The sequence below is a fragment of the Ursus maritimus genome, unplaced genomic scaffold, assembly GCF_017311325.1.
Source record: "Ursus maritimus isolate PB19 unplaced genomic scaffold, ASM1731132v1 scaffold_8, whole genome shotgun sequence".
Taxonomy (NCBI): domain Eukaryota; kingdom Metazoa; phylum Chordata; class Mammalia; order Carnivora; family Ursidae; genus Ursus; species Ursus maritimus.
Genome location: NW_024426996.1, coordinates 13,658,538 through 13,676,973, shown reverse-complemented (window position 1 = coordinate 13,676,973; position 18,436 = coordinate 13,658,538). Strand labels below are relative to the sequence as shown.

At 36.8% G+C, this 18,436-nt stretch overlaps 1 protein-coding gene across 3 annotated transcripts in view; it reads right to left on the bottom strand.

Moving 5' to 3' along the window:
• Nucleotides 1-18,436, bottom strand: part of KLHL8 (kelch like family member 8) — a 53,461-nt gene that overhangs the window by 23,417 nt on the left and 11,608 nt on the right. For all 3 annotated transcript variants that reach the window (XM_040625067.1, XM_040625066.1, XM_040625068.1), the window contains exon 2: nucleotides 3,113-3,468. In XM_040625067.1, coding sequence (XP_040481001.1) covers nucleotides 3,113-3,325 — 213 coding nt within the window. In that variant the 5' untranslated portion in view covers nucleotides 3,326-3,468. The remainder of the gene's footprint in view (nucleotides 1-3,112; nucleotides 3,469-18,436) is intronic.

Sequence of the window (18,436 nt, the reverse complement as noted above, 5' to 3'; positions counted from 1 at the left end):
CATCAGAAATTTAGAAATGAGGGACGCCTGCGTGGCTCAGTCAGTTAAGCCTCTGGCTCAGGTCATGAGCCCAGGGACCTAGGATCAGTCCCACATCGGGCTTATTGCTCAGTGGGGAGCCTGCTTCTCCCTCAGCCTGCCATTCCCCCCTGCTTGTGCGTGGTCACTCCCTCCCTCTGACAATAAACAAAATCTTTTTAAAAACCTGCATAATGGAAACAATGGATAACATTTTAGAGATCCAATAAACAAGGATCTACAAATATAAATATTTAAGTACCTCCTTTTCTGAACATGAAAAAAATCAAAATATCACTTTATTACTTGAATGTCAGAAAGTAAAAGTGATCATTTATTACACTGCTTAACAGAGAATGCTTAAGTGTTAAACATAAAATCACCTCCTCCTTTATCATTTCTCTTTTAGTAGATTAAACTCCTGCCTTCCAGTCAGGAGTCATCCGTTACATTTATAAGGCTAATAATTTTATCATTTCTACCTCTTGGAAGTATGCTACTATAATGTAGTTCAGATATTTTGCTTCCCAGAAATCTTTTGGAGGACTTATTCTCACCTGGTCATTTAGAAGTCTGACACCAAAAAATTATGACACTTAGTCTTGAAAGTATTTATTAGAATCCTATAAACATTTGTTTAAAAAAATTACAGAAACATGTAGTTTCAAAAAAAAAAAAAGCAAGTCAAATAATATGAATAAAACATATTCAGTGGCAGCATCAACAGGTGATGTAGGGGGTTTCCTTCCTCTAATAATCTGTTAACCTCTTTAAGTAAAATTAACTATGATCTTTCATAAGAATAATTACATTTCCTCAAACTACATAAAGCATGAGTATAAGCATCTTTGTAAATGTTACTCTTGTTGATCTGTAACATGAGAATTATGAGTGCCATGCAATACCTCTGCAAGACTAATTTCCCCATCCTTTAGCCAACCAAATTGTTGCCCTTAAAAAGCTTGCCCCATATATAATTTTAGACCTGCTACTGGATATACTGTTTAAAATGTTTTCACTAATAAACAAAATAATATATAAACAAGTTTTACCTCTCCCTGGAATGACCTCAAGATAATAATCTCTTATGTGAAGCCTTTCCAATCACCTCTCAGGCGTAATTCGTAAATCCTCTCCTACGTTACCATAAAAATAACACAAAAATGATAATCACTAAATCGTACTATTGTTAGCTGTGTTTGTGCCTATTCCTGGCTAAATTTCAAATGCCTTCAAGGCAAGAATAGACTATTATTCAAATTTCAAGCTTATTTATACTCTCCATGTACTAGGATAAGACCTTGGTAAATATATGCTCAATAAACTTGTTATTTCTAATACAGGTGCTCATTTTGGAATTTTAAAAATCAGCTAATGACCATGTATATAAATAACAAAATAAATCTGAATAATTGCCTTTTTGTAAAAGATTTTATTTTATTTAAAAGATTTTATTTATTTGAGAGAGAGAGAAAAAAAGAGAGCATGAGTGCGGTTAGGGGCAGAGGGAGAAGCAGACTCCCCACTCAGCAGGAAGCCCAACGTGGGGCTCAATCCCAGCACTCCAGGATCATGTCATGAGCCAAAGGCAGATGCTTAACTGACTGAGCCACCCAGGTGCCCCTAAAGATTTTACGCTCAGGGCATGATCCCGGCGTTATGGGATCGAGCCCCACATCAGGCTCCTCCGCTATGAGCCTGCTTCTTTCTCTCCCACTCCCCCTACTTGTGTTCCCTCTCTCGCTGGCTGTCTCTATCTCTGTCGAATAAATAAATAAAATCTTTAAAAAAAAAAAAAGATTTTATTTTTAAGTAATCCCTATACCCAACATAGGACTCAAATTTACAACCCCAAGATCAAGAGTCACATACCACTGACTGAGCCAGTGCAATGCTCTTTCTAAAATGTGTGTCCTAAAAGCAATAATGGTCTAAAGAAACATACTAATAAAAGAACATAGATGACTTTATATCAAAGAATAATCCTCAAAGTTATATGAATATAAAAAGTGAAGTTTATGTTGAACAGAGCATTATAAATTATCCACAACCCGATTTGACTTAGTTGTTCTATGACAGTTAAAATTCTGACAGTTGAAGAAATGTTGAATTAGAATTAAGAAAAAAACCCAATAACAGACCTGTAAAAGATTAAGTTGTAATACTTTTTTTTTTTAAGATTTTATTTATTTAGGGGTGCCTGGGTGGCTCAGATGGTTAAGCGTCTGCCTTCGGCTCAGGTCATGATCCCAGGGTCCTGGGATTGAGTCCCACATTGGGCTCCCTGCTCAGCGGGGAGCCTGCTTCTCCCTCTGTCTGCTGTTGCCCCTGCTTGTGTTCTCTCTGTCAAATAAATAAATAAATAAAATCTTAGAGAAAAAAAGATTTTATTTATTTGTCAGAGAAAAAGACACTACTTCACTATCAGGTATAGATAGTCTCACTTAAGAGACAATTATTTTAAAGTTGAGGTTAAATTACCAGGTGGGAACATATACTAAAATACTAGTGCAGCTGAATAAACAACCAAGACTTCCTAAGTTTCTTTTTTTTTTTTTTTTTTTTTTTAAGATTTTATTATTTATTTATTCGACAGAGATAGAGACAGCCAGTGAGAGAGGGAACACAAGCAGGGGGAGTGGGAGAGGAAGAAGCAGGCTCACAGCAGAGGAGCCTGATGTGGGGCTCGATCCCACAACGCCGGGATCACGCCCTGAGCCGAAGGCAGACGCTTAACCGCTGTGCCACCCAGGCGCCCCAAGACTTCCTAAGTTTCTAAGTAATTTCTAAATTCATGAGTTAAAAGCTTACTGGTCAACAGCAATTTATTAATTTCCGTAATTATAACTACTTAACATTTTAAGGTTCCAGAACTCTCAGGAGTTAAATTAACTAAGAAATAATGAATATTAACATTTAACTAGTACAATAATTGTATCTTATGCTAACCTCCCTTTATGTATCTAACATAAGACTAACATCATCTTGACTGTGACAAATAAGTATGGCACCAAAAATTTGCCTTGTGTGATTCTAGAAACCCTGTTTTCATAATGCAATAAAGAGATTGAAAAAGAAAAAAAGAGAGTCTCACCTTTAGTGTGACATCACAGAGTTCTCCATTTTCATAAAACCGAAGAAGGGAACCATGAAAATCTTTCCAAGCTTCATTTGCTTCAAAGATAAAGGAGTCTTCCCCATCACCATCACTAATTGAAGACCTATTCTTTATTTGCTGGTGCTGCTGTCTTTTCCCCTTTGTGCAGTGATTCCTAGCTTGTTTTGCATTCACAGATTCTGAAGCCATTTGCAACACTCTTCTTTTAATATAGCTCTCTTCTCAAACATCCTATTTATTCTTTTGTAAAGAGTGGGGAGAAGGCAGAAGGTAGATGCAGCCTGCTAACCTTCATTTTTTAAAATCCACTCAAATTGCCATTGTCCAGTTTCCTGAGATTAAAAAACACATAAAAACGCACCAAAAGAAAAAATATCATTAGTAATTACAGCTTACCAAAACTACATATGTAAAATGACCACATAAATTATTACTTAAAAAAGAACAAGTAACTTTGAAGCTTTATGCTAAATGTCATGTAAGTTACCTCACCTAATTATTTCAGTGAAGGAACTCCTTTAAAATCTAATTTGAAAATTCTGGGAAGATGGTGGAATAGAAGCATCAGGAATCTGTCTTCCCCACCTAGGCAACAATTTCACTGGTAGAATCTATCTAACTATTTTGGAACTCTGTGGAGTCTGTTGAAGGCTTGCAATTTCCAGGGAAAAACTGAGATGTTTAATTTTAGTCAATTTAAGCAGTAGCAGCAGCGCACCCCCACATACTCAGTCAGGTGGCAAGTAAGCAGCTGTGTGCATGTTCCTGAGAGCCTGCACAATTTTCAGGAGTCAGGGTGGACAAAAAGGACCCAGTCCTCCAAATATCAGGGATCTCTGCTGATTGCTGACTACTGCTTCTGATCAGAGGTGTAGATAAGGGGGTGGACAGTCATTGTTAATACACTTCCACCTATTGTTGCAAGTCCTTCCCTCTTAGCTGAAGTGACTTCCAGAGGATTTAAAAGGCTTGTGTCCTTCCTTCCCACTCATTTTTTTTTTGTTTTTGTTTTCCCTTTTCAGAAGCAAAACAATAAAAAACAAGAATATATACAAGGAAAATTAGAAAGTGACAATGCATGCCAAGGGAAATGCTCAGAAAAGACCTAAGAAGACCTTAAATTATACCTCAGGTTGATCTTCAGCACAGAGATTGCCTAAAACAATCAAAAAGAGAGAAAAAAGTAACGAAAAATAGCAGACCTTAAAGAAGGATTGGATTAAATCTGGACACTGATTTCCAGAACTACTACATTATTAGATTCAAATGCCCAGTGTTCAACAAAAAAATTACAAGACATACAATGGAACACATTTGGGATGGGGGCCAGGAGACAAACAACAAACTGTCCTAAAAAGGAACTAAAGGGATTTACACTACATGAAGACTTTAAAATAAGTCTTTTAAAGATGCTCAAAGAACTACAGGAAGATGTGGAGTCAGGAAAAGAATCAATACCATCAAAAAAAGAAACATAAAACTAAATAGAGACCAAAAAGAGTTTCTGGAAATGAAAAGTACAATAACTGAAATGAAAAATTCACTAGAGGTGCTCAGGACAGATTTGAGCAATGGAAGAAAGAATTATCAACCTTGAAGACAAGACAATGGAAATTATGGACTCTCAGGAAAAAAATGAAGAAACATCAGCAGAACCTAAAAGATTTGTGGAACATCGCACAGACCAACATACACATTGTGGGGATCCTAGAGGAGTAAGACAAAAATAAAGGGGAAGAGAGAATATTTAAATAAATGACTGAAAACTCCCCAAATTTGATGAAAAACATGAATATAAACATTCAAGAAGTTCTACAAAAGAGGAACTCAAAGAAAACACAACAAGACATTATAATCAAACTTCCAAAAGCCAAAGATAAAAAGAGAATCTTGAACACAAGAGAAAAGTGAATCATCAAATACAGGATTCCTCAATATCAGCAGATTTTTTATCAGAAACTTCAGATACCAGAGAGGGTGGGCAGATATGTTCAAGGTACTAAAGACAAAAACTGTCAATCAAAAAATACTATATCTGGGATTAATGTCCTTCAAAAGTGAGGGAAGAATTAAGACATTCCCAAATAAACAAAAGCTGGGAGAGCTTGTGACCATTAGACCCAGCCTGCAAGAAATATTCAAGAGAGTCCTACAAGGTTAAATAAAAGAATGCTAAACAGTAAGTCAAACTTATATGGAAAAATAAAGAATTCAGTAAAAGTAAACACATGGGTAATTACAAAAGCCGGTATTACTATAGCAATGATTTGTAACCACATTTTGTTTTCTACAGATTTAAGAGACTAATACATCTAAAAAAGAAAAAGTAATCATTAATGTAAAAGCTGGGATTACCATAATTTTCATCTGTAACACCAAATCTGGTTTCCTATACAACTTGAGGGAATAGTTAAAAATAAATAAAAAATTAAAAATTAAAAAAATTTTAATCAAAATTTAATAATTACCAATTGTGTCCAAGGGCACAAACAAGCTAAAATGGGAAGGATTGAAAAAAATATTCCATGCAAATAGTAGCCAAAAGAGAGCAAATACACATATACTAATACCAGATAAAATAAACTTTAAGTCAAAAAATGTTACAAGAAACAAATAAAGACATTATATATTAACAAAGGATCAATACAGCAAGAAGACATAACAATTGCAAAGATTTATGCATATAATGACAAATCATGAAAATACATGAAGTAAAAACTAACAGAAATGAAGTGACAAATAAATAGTTCCCGAATAATAATTGGAGACTCCAATACTCCATTCACAATGGATAGAACAACCAGACAGAAGAAATAGAGAACACAACACAAACCCACTAGATCTAAGACATAAAAAGAACACTCTACCCAATAACACAATACACATCCTTCTCAAGTGCACATGGGACATGTATCAGAGTAGACCACTGTTAGGCCACAAATTAAGTCTCACAGATTTAAAAAGATAAACAGCATACCAAATATCTTCTCTAACTACAACAGGATGAATTCAGACATCAATGACAAAAGAGAAATGGAAAACTGGCAGGACTTGGAAAATTTATACACTTTTAAACAACCAATGGATCAAAGAAGAAATCACAAGGGAAAATAGAAAATTCTTAGCAAATGAAAAAACACAACATACCAAAACTGATAGTAGCCACAGTGAAAGCAGTGCAAAGGAAGAAACTTACACTATAAACATATTATAAAAATCTCAAATCAAAAATCTCAAATCTAGCTTTACAACTTAAGAGACTAGAAAAGAAAAACAAATCAAACTCAAAGCTAGTAGAAGAAATGAAATTAAGATTAGAACAGACATAAATGAAATAGAAAACAGATAAACAATAGAGGAAAACAAACCAAAAGTTGGTTCTTTGAAGAGATCAACACAATTGACAAAACTTCAGCTGAATCAACTAAGACAAAAAGAGAGAAGGCTCAAATTAATAAAATCAGAAATGAAAGTGGGAACATTACTTCTGACTCCACAAAAATAAAAAGAATTATAAGAGAACACTATGAACAATTGTACATCAACAAACTGAATATGAAATGGACATGTTCCTAGGAAACAAAACCTAATTCATAAAGAAACAGAAAATCTGAATAGACATAACTATTAAGAAGATTGAATCAATAAAAAATCTCCCAACAAATTAAAGACCTAAACCTAATGCCTTCACTAGTGAATTCTACCAAACATTTAAAGAAATAATACTATCCTTCCGAACTTTTCCCAAAAAAATTGAAGAGAACAGAAAACATCCTAACCCATTCTATGAGGCCAAGCATTACCCTGATATCAAAGCCAAACAAAGACAGTAAGAAAACGACAAACCTATAAATCTTAGGAACACTGCTGCCTGAAACTATAAAACTCCTAGAAGAAAACACAGAGTAAAAGCTTCATGACATTGGATATGCCACGATTGCTTGGATATAACACCAAAAGCACAGACAACAAGAGAAAAAACAGACAAATGGGACCACACCAAATTTTAAAACTTTTGTGCAGCACAGAAAACAACACAATGAAAAGGAAACCCACAGAAAGGAAGAAAATATTTGCAAGACATGTATATATAAGGGGTTAATACACAGAATAAAGAAGTCCTTCAACTCAACAACAAAAACCTCAAACAGTCTAATTTAAAAATGGGCAAAGGACTTGAATAGACATTTCTCCAAAGAAATAAAAGTGATCAATAAACACAGGAAAAGATGTTCAATCATCACTATCAGGAATATGCAAATCAAGACCCCACAACCATTAGGATGGCCACAATCAAAAATTCAGAAAATAACAAGTGTTGACCAGGATGTGGAAAAATTGGAACCCTTATGAACTGTTGCTAGGAATGTCAAATGATGCAGATATGAGGTGCAGGAGGAAAATAGCAGATTAGGAGAATCCTGAGCTCATCTCATCCCAAGGACACACCTGGAAAGCCACATCAGAGGAACTAACTTAGAAAATGACCCAAAGACTGGCAGAACAAACTTTCCAAAGTTAATCATGGGGAAGAGGCCACATAAAAAAGGGTAAGAGGGACAGAGACATGATCAACAAACTAACTCCTGGCAAGACTAACCACATATGAGAGGCTTTCCACAAGTACAGAGAAGGAAGAAAAGCAGACCCCACATTGAGACCTGCACTGGAAAAACAAATCCCCACAATATTTGGCTTTGAAAACCAGTAAGGATTACCTTCACAAGTTTTTACAATCAGTGAGGCTTAACTCCGAATACTTAAAATGAGCAAGGCCTGGCTCTGGGAGAGCCAGAAGGTGACAGGAAACTGAATCATTGCCCTGAAAGACCCAGCATAAAAGCAACAATTTCAAAAGCACCTGGGTTATGCAGGAAGAAGAGTTATTTAATCTCAGAACATATGCTGGAGAGCAGGGGTCTTAAAGAGACTTCTTCAAGAACAAAAGAGCTGGCAGATGCCATTTCTCCTCCCACCCCAAGCCTGGAGAGCTGGACACTTCTGGAAACACACTCCATCTAGCTTGCTAACACCACACGCCCTGACCCTGCATTGTCCTGCAGATCTTCCCCATCCAACCCTGTCTCACTTGGCAAGCATCCCTCCAAAGCAGCTCCTGCTGCAATGCATCCTACAAACAGCCCAACTGGGGAACAGCACCACTCCAAAGTGACTCCTGTGCTGGGGACAGGGGCAGATAACCACACACACCAGTCCAACTGCAGCCTCAGAAGACTTACTGGTGGCAGGCATCTAGTCTGACTGCAGGCCTGTCAACCAACAAAAGCCTCTCAGGGGACAATGCAGGAAAAGTGTCCTGCAGTTCGGTGTTACCACAGCTGCAGCACACAAGCTAAGGGTAGGCATCTGGTCTGACTGCTGACATCCCCCTACTACAAGCCAACAGTGTCCCCAGACTTGCAACTCAACAGCACAGGGACCAAAACCCTGCCAAAAGCAGATAGACTGGGTCATTCCAACCAACTGAACCTAAGGCAAACACAGCTCAGCCACAACTTACATAGGAGGGTGCATGCAACACACATAGGAGACACCCCTGAAGTGCCTGTTTCTGGTGAACAGGGGATGCTGTACTACAGGGCACCACCAGACCTCCACTTCATAAAGCCACACTTTCAAAAACAGGAGATGTAGTTGACTTTCCCAATACATGGAAACGAACACAGAGTTAGATAAAATGAGGAGACAGAGGCATATGTCCCAAATGAAAGAACAGGACAAATCACAGCAAAAGAGCTAAATGAAATGAAAATGAGCAATACACTTGATAAAGAATTCGAAGTAATGGTCATAAAGATACTTACAGAACTTGAGAAAACAGTGAAGGATCTCAGTGAGATTGTCACCAAAGAGATAGAAAAGATAAAAAGAACCAGAAATGAACTCAATATCTGAAATTAAAATTGTACACACTAGCAGGAATCAATACCAGACTAGAAAAGGCAGAAGAATGGATAAGCAAACTGCAGGACAGAGTAATGGAAAGCAACCAAGCTGAACAGAAAAAAAAAGAGAACAATAATTAGTATAGGTTATGGGAACTGACTGACATCATCAAGTATAACAGCACTTGCATTATAGTGATCCCAAAAGGAGAAGAGAGAAAAAAAGGGAAAAGAAAACTTATTTGAAGAAAAAATAGCTGAAAACTTCCCAAATCTGGGGAAAGAGAGATACCCACATCTGGGAGGCACAGAGAACTGTGGGTTCTGGGATCGAGCCCCACATCAGGATCCTGCGCTGGGAGCCTGCTTCTTCCTCTCTCACTCCCCCTGCTTGTGTTCCCTCTCTCGCTGGCTGTCTCTCTAATAAATAAAATCTTAAAAAAAAAAAAAAAAAAAAAAAAGGATTGCAGACTAAATTCCAAATACCAGAGACTGAAATCTGAAGCCTTGCATGAGAGAACACCACAATCTCTGAACCTCTATTGTGTTTTGTATAGCCATTCTCTGTACAATTTTGTTATTGGGTTATTACATTAGCAAAACAAAACAAAATAAAGGCAAATGAAAATGAAAACACAATGGTCCAAAATCTTTAGGATGCAACAAAAACTGTTCTAAGAAGGAAGATTATAGCAGTACAGGCTTACCTCAAGAAGCAAGAAAAATCACACACAAAAACCTAATCTTACACCTAAAGGAACTAGAAAAAGAAGAACAAAGACCAAAACCAGTAGAAGGAAAGAAATAATAATGATTACAGCAGAAATGAAATAGACCCCCCAAATCAATAAAACCAGCAACTGATTCTTTGAAAAGATCAAAATTTAAAAACCTTTAGCCAGACTTATCCAAAAAAAAAAAAAAGAGGAATCAAGTAAAATCAGAAGTGAAGGAGAAATAACAATTGACACCACATAAATTCAAAGGATTATAAGAGAATATTAGGAAAAATTATATGCCAACAAATAAGAACAACCTATAAGAAATAACCTATAAGAAATGAATAAATTCCTAGAAACATTATCTTGCAAAACTGAATCAGGGAGTAATAGAAATTTGGAAAAGACTGACTACTGGCAATAAAATTAAATCAGGAATCAAAAAGCTCCCCAAAAACAGAAGTCCAGGGCTAGATGGTTTCAGAGCTGTTTTCTACCAAACATTTAAAGAATTAGTACCTATTCTTCTCAAACTATTCCAAAAAATAGAAGAGAAAGGAAAGTTTTCAAATTTATTCTAAAAAGGCCAGCACTGCCCTGATACCAAAAGAAAAAAAAAAAAAAGAGAGAGAGAGAGAGACACTACAAGAAAAAGGAAACTACAGGCCAATATCTCTGATGAACATACATACATACCTATGATAAAGTTTAATATGTAAGTTAGACACAGTAAGAGATTAACAACTAATAAAACAATTACAACAATATATGGTAATAACAGTTATGTGAATGTGTCTCTCTCTCAAAATATCTTATTGTACTATACCCACACTGCTTTGACGTGAGATGACAAAAAAGCCTACAAGATAAGATGAAGTGAGATGAATGACATAGGCATTACAACGTACCGTTAGGCTACAACTAACCTTCTGATGAAACGTCAGGAGGATCATCTGCTTCTGAACAGCAGCTGACCTCACAAAACTGAAACTGCAGAAAATGAAGCCATGGATAAAGGAGGCGCAGGAGGACTACCGCACTCTGAAATGTACAAATCTTGCCTGGATTATAATAGCCCCCGTTAACCAATCACCATGCCCCTATCATCCCTAAACATCTATTACGGGCAATGCTGCCAGACTTATCTAGCTCTCAGTGTCAATTCCAAACTATGTATGTAGTTCAAACTACTTATCCTGGCATTCATTGCTCTGATTCCAACTTACCTCCTAGTCTTTTCCTCCATTAATTTTTGACATAAAGTAGGGGAAAGGAGGGGGAAAGGCTACTTACTAAACCACTATGTGTCACATATTTTGCCAGAAATCTTACATAAACTTTCTCACTTAAGCATCATGAATACATTATAGATGGCCAGTACATCCCTAACTTGCCCAAAGTGACACAGGTAGAACATGGGAGCTAGGATTTCAATTCAGCTCTGATTAAGCCCATTATTTTTCTATTAAATCAGACTTCACTATTCCATTTTTCTCAAATATATGTGCAAGTACACAAGCTATTTCATGTGAGGGTATGATGTGTAGGCCCAAATTAAATGTTTCTGAATTCCATGAAGCCTTCTGTACATTCTCCCAATGAGGTGTGATTACCCTTCTGTGAACCCACATAGTACAATGTACTTCTCTGACTATTCCTTTAGTATTTTAGGCTTTTCTGCTTAATACAGTGCTAACTCTTAGAGAACAGTATCTTAATAATATCTATGTATCTTGCCCACATAAGCCTGGGTCATAAGTGATTGAGTCAACATGATTTTTATGGGTTGTTTTTTCCCTCAATATAAAAGAACTGAATCAACTCTTCATTACTCATTAGGCTACTGAGTCTTCTTTTCATCCAGGACTTTCATCATACCATATTTTGTACCCTAAAAGTCTGAGTATTAGGATGGCAAGCATTATTAATGTTACTTCTAAATTTCACTAAGTTTACTTACATACAATTCAAAACTATCGTACACATTTTCCCTTGTATGAAACCACTCTAACTTCTGTTTAGTGAAAGGCTTAATTTATTATTGTTATCACAAAACTATTTTCTTTGTCAGAGGATTGTTCTATGAAAAGGGCACTACTATTCATTTTTATAAAATTATTTTTACATTGAAACCAGATTTGGGCAAGACACAACAGCTTAAAAACTTTCTATACCAAATTCTCTTAAAATGGTCTATTCAAAGAATGCAATGTCTGTCCTCAACTTTTTAAAAAATCTATCATATATAAATAAAATAGGAAGACAAGATCAGAATATTTACCCTGACATTTCACTCCTCTAAGGAACTTCACAGATTTGGAGACTCATAAAGATGTATTAAGTGAAAGTAAAACTCAACCTAAACTCTAACCCAAAATGCTTTTAAAAAAATGTATCTAAGATTTTGACCCTTAGGGGGGAAAATAAGATACTCCCCCTTCCCCAATATATTAAGAAATTTAAAAAGAAAAAAAGAGATGATCCACGGATGTCTGTTCCTATCACACCATAATGTGTATGACACTAAGCACATAGGAAGTGAGACCATTTTTGTTGTTGCTGTTCTTCTAAGTGCTAGTAAAGTCTTTCTCAATCAACAAAATAAGTTCTGAAGAAAGAAGTATTTCAAACAGAAGCAGATAGGTTTTACTGGTTCAGTGAAGAGACTATACAATGAAACTAATGTGTTTTTACATTTAAGCACAACTTACAATGAATTTCAGAAAACAAAACGTACAGCAAAAGCATAAAAATACTAAATATTAAGTCACTTCATTCTCCTTTTTCTAATTTCTTTGTATTTATAATCTGTACACATACTAGCATGTACTATCAATATATAATACCATTACGTAGAACATTGTATCAACTCATACTGTATTGTTCTCGTAGCTAAAACTTTGTCGGCAGAGTGACTTTTATACCACACATTAATCAGAACAGTACTAAGTAGAAGGAGGAACTCCAAATGGCACTGCTGCAGTACCAACTACAGGCAGCAATAGTACTCTTAGACTCATTCTTCTTTTTTTTTTTTTAACTGAAGTACAGTTGACATACATATTGTATGTTTCAGGTGTACAACATAGTGATTCAACAGTTCTACACATTATGCAACGCTCACCACAGTAAGTGTAGTTATGTCACCAACGTTATTACAGTATTATTGACTATATTCTCTATGCTGTACTTTTCATTCCTGTGATTTATTTTATAATTGGAAATTTGTACCTCTTGATTCCCTTCACCTATTTCACCAATTCCCCCCATAACCTCACCTGTGGCAACCACTATCTTGTTCTCTATATTTAAGAGTCTCTTTAGAGGTTTTTTTGTTCATTTGTTTTTTAGATTTCAAATATAATAAATGAAACCATGTGGTATTTGTCTTTTCCTGTCTAATTGATTTTACTTACCATAATATCCTCTAAGTCCATCCATGTTGTCACAAATAGCAAGGTTTTGTTCTTTCTTATGGCTGAGTAATGTTCCACGGTATTTATACCACATCTTTATCCACTCACTATAGACGGACACTAGGGCTGCTTCCATACCTTGGCTATTGTAAATAATGCTGCAATAAACATAGTGGTGCATAGGTATTTCCATTTTTAATTTTTTGAGGAACCTCCATACTGTTTTCCATAGTGGCTGCACCAATTTATATTACCAACAGTGCATAAGACTTTACTTTTCTTCATATCCTTGCCAAGACTTGTCTTTTTTAAGATTTATTTATTTTAGAAAGAGCACACACATGTGCACATGGGGGGGAGGGGGCAGAGGGAGAAGGAAAGAGAGTCCCAAAAAACTCTATGTTCAGTGTGGATCCCAAAGTGGGGCTCAATCTCACAACCCTGAGATCACAACCTGAGCCAAAACTAAAAGTCGGATGCTTAACCAACTGCACCATCCAGGAGGCCCTTATTTCTTGTCTTTTTGATAACAGCCACTCTGACAGGTATAAGGTGATATTGCATTGTGGTTTTAATTTGCATTTCTCTTATGGCTAGTAATATTGAGCAACTTTTTATGTACCTGTTAGCCATCTGTCTTCTTTGGAAAAACATCTATCCAGGTCCTCTGCTTGTTTTTCATATATGGCCTTTATTATGTTGAGGTATGTTCCCTCTAAACCCACCTTGTTGATCATGTGATTTTTGTCTTTCCTCTTGTTAATGTGATATATCACACTGATTGAGTTGTGAATACTGAACCATTCTTGTATCCCTGGAAAAAATCCCACTTAATTGTGGTGAATGATCTCTTTAATGCATTGTTGAATTTGGTTTGCTGATATTTTATTGAGGACTTAGGCATCTATGTTCATCAGAGTACTGGCCTATAATTTTCTTTTTTTTGTGGGGTCTCTGGTTTTGGTATCAGAGTAATACTGGCTTGGTAAAACAAATTTGGAAGTACTCCTTCATCTTCTATTTTTTGGAATAATTTCCTAAGAATAAGTACTAATTCTTCTTCAAATATTTGGTAGAATTCAGATGTTTGGGAAACCACCTGGTCCTGGACTTTTGTTTGCTGGGAGTTTGGTAACCAATTCAATTTTGTTATTAGTAACCACTCTGTTCAGATTTCTATTTCTTCCTACTTCAGTCTTGGAAGATTATGTTTCTAGAAATTTACCCATTTCTTCTAAGTTGTCTAATTTGTTTTCATCGTAGTCTATTATAATCCTTTATTTCTGTGGTGTTGGTTGTAACTTCTTTTTCATTTCTGATTTTATATACTTGAGTCCTCTTTTTTCTTCTTGATGACTCTAAAGATTTGTCAATTTTGTTTGTTTTCAAATCATTCCTACCATTTCTTTAAAGTCTCGATTTCATTTATTTCTGCTCTGATCTTTGCTATTTTTTTCCTTCTAATTTTGGGCTTTGTTCTTTTTCTAGTTCCTTTAGGTATAAGGTCAGATTGTTTGAGACTTTTCTTGTTTCTTGAGGTAGGCCTTTGCCACATACCATAAAATTTGCATTGTGTTTTCACTTTCATTCGTCTCCAGGTATTTTTTTTATTCCCTCTTTGATTTCTTCATTGACCCACTAGTTGTTTAGTAGCGTGTTTTTCACCTTCCATGTTTGTTTTTTCAAGATTTTTTTTCTTGTAATTAATTTCTAATTTCATACTGCTATGGTAAGAAAAGATTCTTGATATGATTTTAACCTTCTTAAATGTATTGAGACTTGTTTTGTAGCCTAACATGATCTATCCTGGAAAATGTTCCATGTGCACTTTTATTTTTTTAAGATTTTTTATTTATTTATTTGACAGAGAGAGACAGCCAGCGAGAGAGGGAACACAAGCAGGGGGAGTGGGAGAGGAAGAAGCAGGCTCCCAGGAGAGGAGCCTGATGTGGGTCTCGATCCCAGGATTCCGGGATCACGCCCTGAGCCGAAGGCAGACGCTTAACGACTGCACCACCCAGGCACCCCCATGTGCACTTTTAAAGTATGTGCACTCTGCCCTTTTTGGATGGAATGTTGTGTATATATCTGTTAAGACCATCTGGTCTAATGCGTTGTTCAAATCCACTGTTTCCTTATCTGGATGATCTGTCCACTGATATGAGTGGGGTTTTAAAATTCCCTACTATTATTGTATATTGTCAATTTCTCCCTTTATGTCTGTTAATATTTGCTTTACATATTTAGTGCTCTTATGTTGGGTGCATAGATATTCATAACTATTATATCTTCTTGTTGGAGTGATCTCTTTATCATTATGTAATGCCCTTCTCTGTCTCTTGTTACAGTCTTTGTTTTAAAGTCTATTTTGTCTGATATAAGAATTGCTACTCCAGTTTTCCTTTTACTTCCATTTACATGGAATTTCTTTTTTTATTTTTTTAAGACTTACTTATTTGAGGGGTACCTGGGTGGCTCAGCTTAGGATTCGACTCTTGGTTTCAGCTCAAACATGATCTCCGAGTTGTGAGACTGAGCCCCACAGCGGGCTCTGCACTCAGAAGGGAATCTACTTTTCTCCTTCTCCCCTTTCCCCTCCCCTTGCTCACACACTCTCTAAAATAAGTAAACAAATCTTAAAAAAAAAAAAAAAAAGATTTTAGAGAGATAGATGCACCTACGTGGAGTATCTTTTTGCATCCCTTCACTTTCAGTCTGTATGCATCTTTAGGTCTGAAGTGACTGTCTTGTAGCATATAGATCGGTCTTGATTCACTATTCAGTCACCCTACGTCTTTTTACGGAGGATTTAGTTCATTCACATTTAAAGTAACTACTGATAACGGAGCCTGGGTGGCTCAGTAGGTTGGGCAGCCAACTCCTGGTTTCAGTTCAGGTCATGATCTCGGGGTCATAAGATCAAGCCCCGTGTTAGGCTGTGTGCTCAGCGGGGAGTCTGCTTGTCCCTCTCCTTCCATCTCTGCCCCTCCCCCAACTAGCACATGTGTGCTCTAATAAATAAAATCTTTAAAAAAAATAAGTAACTACTGATAGATATGTACTTATTGTCGTTTTGTGGTTTCTGGTTGTTTTTATAATTCTTCACTGTTCCATTCTTCTCTTGCTCTCTTCCCTTGTGATTTGATGACATTCTTTAGTTGAATGACTGGATTCCTTTATCTTAGTATATCCATTATAAGATTTTGATTTGTGGTTACCATGAAGTTCATATTTAACTTCATATTTAACTTCTATTTTAAGTTGATAAGTCACTTAAGTTTGAACCCATTCTAAAAGCACTACATTTTTATTCTCCCCTTCCATGTTTTATGCTTATGTCATATTTTACATCTCTTAAATTTGTGTATCTTACTTAAAATTACTGTATATATAACTAATTTTAATACTTTTGTCTTACAACCTTCATACTAGCATTGTAAGTGACTGATCTACTACCTTTACTATATGTTTGACTTTACCAGTGGAATTTTCTCCTTTCATGATTTTCTTACTCCTGGTTTTGGCCTTTTTTCCACTTAAAGAAGTCCTTTTAAAATTTCCTGTAAGGTCTATTTAGTGGTAATGAATTCCAAGTTTCATTTGTCTGGGAAACTCTTTAACTCTCTTTCAATTCTCAATGATCTCACTGGGTAGAATATTCTCGGTTATACTTTTTTTTTTTCCTTTAGCACTTTGAATATATCATGCCACCTGCTTATGGCCTGAAGAGTTTCTGCTGAAAAATCAACCAATGGCCTTAGGTTTCCCTTGCATGTCACTAATTGCTTTTCTCTTGCTTTTAAGACTCTCTTTATTTTTAATTTTTGACATTTTAATTAGTATATGTATTGGTATGTACCTCTTTGTGTTCATCTAGTTTAGGGCTCTCTGTACTTCCTGGACCTGGATGCCTGTTTCCTTCCTCAGGTTAGGGAAGTTTTCAGCAATCATTTCTACAAATACTTTCTGTTACTTTCTCTCTCTTCTGGAGCCCCTATAATGCAAATGTCAGTATGCATGATATTGTCCCAGAGATCCCTTAACCGATTCTCATTTTTTTTAATGCTTTTTGTTTGCTTTCCAACTTGGGATGATTTCCACTCCCCCACCTTCTAGATCACTGATCCATTCTTCTGCATCTTCTAATCTACTGTTGATTCCCTCTAGTGTCTTCTTTATTTCAGTTATTATACCCCTCAGCTCTGATTGGTTCTTTCTTGTATTTTCTCTTTGTTGAAATCCTCACTCATTTCATCCACTCTTCTCTCAAATCTGGCAAGCATGTTTATGACCATTATTTTGAATTCTGTATCAGGTAGATTATCTGTTTCACTTAGTTCCTTTTCTGAGGTTTGTCTTGTTCTTTTATTCGGAACATATTCCTCTCTCCCTTCATGTTGTCTGACTCTGTTTCTATGTCAAGTGAGTCAGATATGTCTCCTTGTCCTGAAAGTAGTGGCCTTGTGTGGAGGGCTTCCTATGTGGCCCAGTAGCACAATCCCATCCCTAGTCACCAGAACTGCATGTGCCCTCATACTGTAACTGGGCCATGACTGCTGCAAGTACACTGGTGGGTGGGGCTGGCCCCCACCTGGGATGACTACACTGACCAGCCTCAACTACCATGGGCACACTGATGAGCAGGGCTGGCCCCTAGCACAGCTGGCTGAATGGCCTGGCTGCAGCTACTATGGGCATGCTGGTGGGTGGGGTTAGCCCCTGGTACAGCTGACTGAGAGGCCTAGCTGCAACTGTTGTGGGGGTGCTGGTGGGCAGGAGTCACTTGGGAAGAGCTGCCTGCTGGGTATGAGGGGGCAGCAGTTGCTTTGGGGGAGACGGGGAGACACAAAAGCTGCCAACTAGGCATGACAGGATGGAAGCTGCTGTGGAGGTACCCCTGCAGATTCGGGGGGAGGGGGTAGATCCACAAGAGAATGTTGGGCAAAGGAGCAGTACTAGCAGGGTAGATGGAGAGTACAGAACTGACTCCCACCAGCTTTGGGCCAGTTAGGCTGAAGGGGGGCAAGAAAAATGATGCCTGCCAGCACTTACACTCCCAGAAAAAGTTCCTACAGATCTCAGCCTCTCCAGCACATTCTCTAAAATTAGTCAATAAATCTTCTTCATATATATGCTAGGCATTTTTCAAACTGCCACCTCTGTGCTGGGTCTGAGAGACAGTAATATAGGTGCTGGTTTTAAAAGGAGAGGCTCAATGTCCACAATAGCTAAATCGTGGAAGGAGCCGAGATGCCCTTC